This window comes from Myxocyprinus asiaticus, chromosome 29 (assembly GCF_019703515.2).
Source record: "Myxocyprinus asiaticus isolate MX2 ecotype Aquarium Trade chromosome 29, UBuf_Myxa_2, whole genome shotgun sequence".
Classification (NCBI taxonomy): domain Eukaryota; kingdom Metazoa; phylum Chordata; class Actinopteri; order Cypriniformes; family Catostomidae; genus Myxocyprinus; species Myxocyprinus asiaticus.
In genome coordinates this window covers 1,639,004-1,647,144 of record NC_059372.1, presented here as the reverse complement: position 1 = coordinate 1,647,144, position 8,141 = coordinate 1,639,004, and the positions used below count along the sequence as shown (strand labels likewise).

The 8,141-nt window shown below is 41.0% G+C and overlaps 1 protein-coding gene across 1 annotated transcript; it reads right to left on the bottom strand.

Annotated features, from left to right (window-relative positions):
* Positions 1 to 2,595: 2,595 nt before the first annotated feature.
* Positions 2,596 to 5,850, bottom strand: LOC127420287 (early growth response protein 1-B-like). The gene is made up of 2 exons (XM_051662456.1): positions 4,715 to 5,850; positions 2,596 to 4,372 (listed from the first exon to the last, which is right to left on the bottom strand). The coding sequence occupies exons 1-2, from the start codon at positions 4,809 to 4,811 to the stop codon at positions 3,381 to 3,383; spliced, it is 1,089 nt and encodes a 362-aa protein (XP_051518416.1). The 5' UTR covers positions 4,812 to 5,850; the 3' UTR covers positions 2,596 to 3,380.
* Positions 5,851 to 8,141: the final 2,291 nt, after the last annotated feature.

Sequence of the window (8,141 nt, the reverse complement as noted above, 5' to 3'; positions counted from 1 at the left end):
AAAATAATTAAGGTAGGGAAGTAGGGATTAAGGTTTTGAGTAGGGAAAAATGTAATCATACAAATTAGTGGCAGCCTGGGTATCTCAGCGTGTATTGACGCTGACTATCACCCCTGGAGTCGTGAGTTTGAATCCAGGGTGTGCTGAGTGACTCCAGCCAGGTCTCCTAAGCAACCAAATTGGCCCGGTTGCTAAGGAGGGTAGAGTCACATGGGGTAAGCTCCTCGTGGTCGTGATTAGCGGTTCTCGCTCTCAATGGGGCGTGTGGTAAGTTGTGTGTGGATCGTGGAGAGTAGCATGAGCCTCCACATGCTGTGAGTCTCCGCGGTGTCATGCACAATGAGTCACGTGATAAGATGCACAGATTGACGGTCTCAGAAGCGGAGGCAACTGAGACTTGTCCTCCACCACCCGGATTGAGGTGAGTAACCGCACCACCACGAGGACCTACTAAGAAGTGGGAATTGGGCATTCCAAATTGGGAGAAAAGGGGATACATTTTTTTTTTATCATACAAATTAGTTCAAATAAACAAACCTTTATGAGTATTTAGACCTTTCTCTTTCTTTTGAGTTCACGAAATTTAATCTTTTTAGTAACATGAATTAATTTATTGTTTTGAGTTTAATGAACTTGTCTCTTTAAATTTACAGGAACTTAAATTGAACTGAATCTAGGCAGGGAATTTATATTTCCCAGTATGGTTTGTAGACCAATCCTCTTGTTTACAAACATTTCAGCACATGTGCAGTATGTGGTGGCCGAAAGCTGGCAAACTGTTGTGTAAGATTTGACACAAAACCATCATAAATACAGACATATTCTTTGCTATACAATTATTATAATTATATGAGTTAATAACATATCTGTAATAATGTTCAGTAAATGTTAAAATTAAGTATTATATAATGTGTCTTTGTGCAAGATGAATGTAAAGGGGAAACTTGTTAGTGTTAAATGTTTTGTTGTGTTATTTAGAAGTGTTTCTGTGATGTTAAAGTTTTTGGGGGTTACTATTATGTTGAATAGTGGAGCTTAGGTTGAGGACAGGTAAACGTTAAGAATGTTCTACATTGCTTTACTCGTTGAGCAATTGCTTTGCTAATCAAAGAATAGTGTTTCCAGTTAGTATGCATTCAGCATGCTTGCGCTCACTGTACTAGCTAGTAATAGTTAACCCTTTAAGGGGTTAGGTTAATGGGTTTTTTAAAGATTCCCTGTTTCAGTGGCATACAAAAAATTAAAGGTTTATGATACATCAAAAAAACAAAAACAAATGTTTGGTATTATTGTAAATAAAACTTTTTCAGATTTTGTTTAATGATATAGATTATGATAAATTCTGAGACTCTCAGCCAAAGAAATTGATGAAAAATCACACAAAACAAATTGAGCTAAAAATTGACTTTTTTTCTTATTTTTGTTTTTTATTTTATTTGACATTATATATCTCTGGGTGTAAATAAGGTGGCTCCAAAAAACTGCCTTTGTTTTGTTCTCAATCATGTCAACTGTATCTGAGTAAAATTGTGTGTTGATACAGCAAAGCAATCAAAAGTTATAACATTACAAAAATAATTTATCATAGTGTCCAAAAACATCTCCAAATGAATAAAACATAATAATTGTGCATAAGAACTAATTACACATGCAAACACAACAATGACTAAAGGTTTGCATAGCATGCAGACATGATTTTAGTAATGAGATTTCACAGAATGAGTTTCATTCTGTGTCATTTGAGTCATCATTGAGTCTGTGTCATGTATTTGGCGCCATCTCCTGGTGGTCATATGTAACATTGTGCTTCATGTGGATTATCTAATGATCTATGCATCTGATTATCTTGTGTGTGGACTCTTTAAAAGATAATCACCTCCTCTAATTAATGTGATATTTTATGTTCCATGAAGTTATAAGTGAAAACGCGGCATATAAGCAACACAAACATAATTGTCAAAGACATATACTTCGCTATTACTCACTATATTTTTGCCTGTGAGTAAAACAGATAGACTGGTTGTATTCTGCTCTTTAAAAGCTTTCCAACAACATATGACACATGACTATTTGATCAGTTTGATGTTTTTACTGATTGCAATAATATGTATTATATATTATATATCATTATATAAATTATAAAAACGGAACACTTCTGATTTGTCTGCATATTTCAAAGCACTTGTTCAGTTTTAGTCATAATGTCTACATGTATTGTAAAGTAGAGCTTCTAAACTTTCAAACCATACCTATTTTGTGTTGGTCAAGACTGTAGTGATGATTATTTTTTTTTTTCCTTGCGGGCCATCTGAGCTTAAAGGGTTAATTAAGTTCCCCCAACTTTGAAGAGTTCAATTTAAAATTAAGTGCAATTAAATGTATGAGCTTACTCAGTATTTCAAGTTAAGAGCAATTAACATACATGTGCATTACAAAATCAAAATCTGAAAGTTCTCATTTAAACTTGGGAGTTTATTAACTTTAAAAATTGATGTTACTGATTGCCTCAATTTGTTTTAGTTCTGCTAACTTATTTTGGTTTGCACTGTGTTATTATAGGGATATCAGCCTGAACAAGTAAAGACCCAAATATACTGTCAGTAAATAAAGTTTTATTTGAAACATTCAAACGCCTCAGAATATCCACATTTAACAGTATTTCATTGCACAAGAACAGTTTTCAAAGGCAAATAGACAGTAACATCCAAGTGTGCTACTGCAACTCAGCTATGATGTTGAAGTCTGTAAATATTCTACCGCATCAGCTTCCCAAGAACCAACCAAACACATTCTACTGTCAAAAGTGGAATACAATCACTATAGAATAGATCTCTCGCGCTCTCTTTGAGTAAATTGACGAATACAAAATTACAATCATTAATGTACAAATATATAGGGCTCTTCTCGTGTGATTTATAAAGTGATGTATCAAAATACAACAAGGTAAAAGACGCAGATCACATTGCGCATGCCAGCATGGTATAGAAAGTGTAAAACAAATGCACGTTTACATCATACTAAGACATGCAAGGTATGTCACAACAACATCTGAGGTCCTCGTGATCAATGTCACTTCTTGTAAGTAGGGTGACAAATAAAAGGTTGAGGTAATGTCCAAGTGCTGCACATATGTCTGGCCTTTCCAGGCAATCGATCTCATTCATTTAGAGTCTTTTCGCTTTCAACTGCATGCCAAGCTCGTCACAACACACATCAACACAAGTGTGGTGCTCGCGCCAGTTCAGTCCCATTCAAGACTCCTCTTCCAGTGTCTCAAGCACTGAGCTGCTCGCGCACATCAACTGCGCCTCGCCTTGAGCCATAAACTTCCCGTAGTGGGAAAAAAAAAAGAACGGGAACACAATCAATGTCCCTGGAGCTCACACAAGTCCTGGAAGAGAAAACGCGCATGCAGCCAGTAGCTCCGTCTTTTGCTGCATCCTCTCGCGCTGTTTGAGATGCACGCGCCCGTGCCGCTTCCTCTCGTCGCTGCGCGCGAAGCGACGCCCGCACACGTCGCAGGAGAACGGCTTCTCTCCTGTGTGCGTGCGCATGTGCGTGGTGAGGTGGTCGCTGCGGCTGAAGCAGCGCAGGCAGACGCGGCACTGGAAGGGCTTGTGGCCGGTGTGGATGCGGACGTGACGGTTGAGCTCGTCGGAACGGGAGAAGCGGCGGTCGCAGTTCTCCATCGGACAGCAGAAGGGCTTCTCGCGGACCGCGCCCTTCCTGGATCGCGCTTTACTCTTTACGACAAGAGAGTCCAACGCGCAGCCGAGTCCAAACGCACTGGGTGTTGAGACGGGAATCGGAAAGTTAGTGAAGTTGGTTGAGTAGTTTAGATCCAACGGCTCTTGCTTGATCCACGTGTCCAAAACGGAGTCCGTCTCGGGACCCAGTGGAGAGAGCAAGTCAATGATGTCATCCAAGTCTGAGGGCTCGTGAGGGAGTGAATCTGGAGTACCGAACCCGTCGAAAAGATCGCAGCCATGGCAACTGCTACCGAACTCACTCTTAACAGTCACCGGGAACGACTGTTGGACACTCAAACCGTCCATATATTCATCCGACGAGTCGTTGCAGCACGGTTCCGGGGAACCCAACGAGCTCCCCGTGGATAACAACGACTCCTGGCGTGACAACGCGTTGCCGCGAGAGTTTCCGAAGAAGTTATCGGTGCTCAGCTCGGAAATGGGTGCCGTGGAGATGCCGACGATTTCGGCGAGTATGCTGAGCAGGGCGTCCGCGCTACAAGGGCCGGTCTCGGTGTAGAAACTGCCTGTGTAGGTCGGTGGAGACGGCGGGAAGCCGTCACTGGAGCACTCGGGAAAACCGGCATCCAGTGGCTCCACTTTGGGCTTCAACAGTCCGCGAGCTGCGAGAGGCAAAGAAAGAGAGAGATGACGTTACATAAGCGTTCCTCACTGCTTATGGGCTGTATCCATCTTAGACATTAGACATTAGTCCACCCCAAAATGTACATTAGTACTCGAATGATGGATTTTCCATTTGGACTCTCAGTTGTGCATTGCATGCAGTCTAACAAGATTTAAATGCATCCAAATAATCATTGCATTAGAAGTTAAATTATACAGTAAATGCACCGAACATGAGAGTCTTAGTGTTTTTGGTCCAAATGCAATAGGGAAAATACCACATTTAAGATGAAACAGACTTTTAGTCTTCATGGCTGATATTAAAACACACCAGTACTCACCAGCATCAGGTTGAATCTGAGGGCTAGATTGTGTCTCCAGACTCTCGGCTTGGGCGCAGAGAAAATCCAGCGCACTGAAGTCCACGGTGTTCAGCATGATGCTCTTAAGTGCAAAGAAATATATATGTACCAAAAATCCACAAGAAATGTCTTTGGAATTATTTCCGAATGCTTTGGGATTCCCTTGTCTTGTTTCCTGTCAAGCAGAGCTCCTTTAGCTTCCAGATTCTGGTCTCCGTCGATTCGTTTACTGGAATTCCTCGTCCCCCTTTTATACTGTTCGGCTCGACCAGAGCTCCGCCCACCGCTCATCTACGTCGACTGGAGGATTCCCCGCCGTGTGCTGACTCTGGACGGCTCTTGCCCAGATATGGGCAAGGGATGTGACGGGGCTCCCCTCCAAAAATGGGCACAGGGGCGTGACGTAGCGGCGACTTTCCTGAAGACCATTGCGGAAAAATGAGCCGGCCATTGTGCTCGCGGTGGAAATGCAAAACTAGAAGAGCCCTGGGTGACTTATGACACATGATCTGATGAGGTAAAGCGATGAGATGAACGATAAACAACAACAGGAGGATAGTAATAACGTCCAAACCAATCCAAGCACATGCAATGCCGATATAACAGAAAAACGATGCAAACTCTGTTTTGCATTTGCACCAATCTGTCGCAATGATGTGCCCGTACTGCTGATCTTGGTCAACGCTGTTTCGCTTTCATACTGGCACGGGCTGATGTTTTGTAGAGAGAAAATGATCCTAGATCAGTTGTTTCTGCAGTTATGCCTGTTGATGCATCATCGTGCACAGCCTGCAGTTCAGCACCGCGGACAGCGACAACAGTCGCGTGCATATAATGCCCCTCTTATGCAACTCTTGCCAAAATGCAAGATTAATCTAAATGCCATGTTAAAATCGACCTTAAAGTCAAAACTAGATTGATTTTGTGTTTTAATTCAGGACCCCTTCATTTTGTGTTACGTAAAGCTTATAGCCTATGCAAATGTCGTTTAGTGCAATAATTGCGTCTCGTTATGTAACTGTTCATTTCTCTATTATAACCATGATTTAAATAATAAGTAAAGTTTCTTCCGCGCCCTTTGATAATAACATTTAACGGGGCTTCTCATATTAACGGGTCATTGACAAATAAGGTTGTACGAGGTGATAAATATTATAAATGTTTTTTTTAAAATCTGGTTTAAAACATATTTAAGTTCATGTTGTTTTCACAAATTGTTTGAAAAACATTGATTGCATTTTCTACAAAATAAATAAATAAGTAAATGATTTCATGACTTGTGCAACCATCATGTCAAAGGTATTAAAATAGTTTCCTTGCACCTTGAATGCATGACAGTGTACGCAACTTTATTCATTTCCAAAAAGTTTTCAAACACATGTTTCAAGGTGAGAAAATATTTTTTACAAATATCATGAATTTTTAAGACAAATATAGTTTCTCACGGTTGCACCAAATGACTTGAACGACATTTGCGTTTCCATAAAAATGTCTAAATATTGATGTTTAATGATATGACTAAATAATCTTCACACACAGTCTTGTAGGTCTGTTTTATGATTTTTGTCAAAATTTCCACCTACATCTTGGTTACACCACATGACTTTGATTTGGAGGACAAAAGTTTTTAAAATATGAATCGTATTTTTAAATAAAATTGTTGCACTGCTTTTTTTTAAAGAAATAATAATAACAGATAATTCAGCACAACTCATGCCAACATTCCTTTTTTCAAGAATTTCAGCTTTTAATGTGACTGTCTCTGCATGGTTACACCACACAGTAGCGGATCTTGGCATTGGCGATATAGGCGGGCGCCTAGGGCAGCAATGTTCTCTGGGGCGGCACGACAGGGCACAGAGCTCGCAAGATCGTGATGGGAGAAAAGTGCCCTGAATTGTGCCACCCCGCCTCTGGATCATGATGGGTGAAAGGTGCCCTAAATCATACCACTCCACCCCTGCACAGAGCTCGCAAATCACAATGGGAGAAAGGTGCCCTGAATTGTGCCACCCCACCCCTGGATCGTGATGGGTGAAAGGTGCCCCAAATCGTGCCACCCCGCCTCTGGATCATGGTGGGTGAAAGGTGCCCTAAATCATGCCACTCCGCTCCTGCACAGAGCTCACAAACTACAATGGGAGAAAGGTGCTCCGAATTGTGCCACCCCACCCCTGGATCGTGATGGGTGAAAGGTACCCCAAATCGTGCCACCCCGCCTCTGGATCGTGATGGGTGAAAGGTGCCCTAAATCATGCCACTCCGCCCCTACGCAGTGCTCACAAACTGCAATGGGAGAAAGGTGCCCCGAATTGTGCCACCCCACCCCTGGATCGTGATGGGTGAAAGGTGCCCCAAATCGTGCCACCCCGCCCCGAGCTCGCAAGCTCGCAATGAGAGAAAGGTGCCCCTAGTTGTTCCTGCCAGGCTCCTCAGCCTAAAAGGCTCTAAATGGTTAGGATTATAGATGTTCTTAATGCATTCTTACATTCTGAACAAACAATATAAGATAACATAATCAACAATATAGGTACACCGTGACACAGGATCGTCTCAGTGGTCTTGAGAAAATAAGTATGTGATTGCTGGGCACATTGTGACAAGGTCACTGATGAAAACTAGGAGGGGAGGGTTACATTTGAAATGAGGAATTATGTGTAATAGCACAAGCAGCAAACTGTAAATACTCTGCCATTTTATTAATTTATTGACTCTAAAATGTAATTGTGCAATTGAAGTTCTGTATATATAATATACATGTTAATATAATTTGCCTAATATATATATATATATCTATATATCTATATTCATTGTCTAGTTATACCCAAAAATGAAACTTCTCTCATCATTTACTCACCCTCATACCATCCCAGATGTGTATGACTTTTTTAGAAGAATATTTCAGCTCTGTAGGTCCATACAATGCAAGTGAATGGTGACCAGAACTTTGAAGCTCCAAAAAGCACATAAAGGCAGCATAAAAGTAATCCATACGACTCCAGTGGTTTAATCCATGTCTTCAGAAGTGATATGATAGATGTGTGTGAGAAACAGATCGATAATCCCTTTTTACTATAAATCTCCACTTAAGCTTTCAGATCTGAAAGTGAAACTAAACAGGCATCACATGTGACTTTAAGATGTGAAAGTGGAGATATAGAGTAAAAAAGGACTTAAATGTTGATCTAGGGCACCAAGTAGGCTAAGCCAGAACCGCCACTGACACCCCATGACATTTTTGACTTTAAGGCCCAGAAAAAATATCAAAATGACTTTGAACTCAGTAATTGAAAACATGTACATCATAGAAGAGGTGTATTTAAGTAACTGTGTTGTGTGAATTGCATTTGTAAAGTATTTTTTAGACTTGGATAAAAAACATCGTCACATCACTGAGCCTTATATT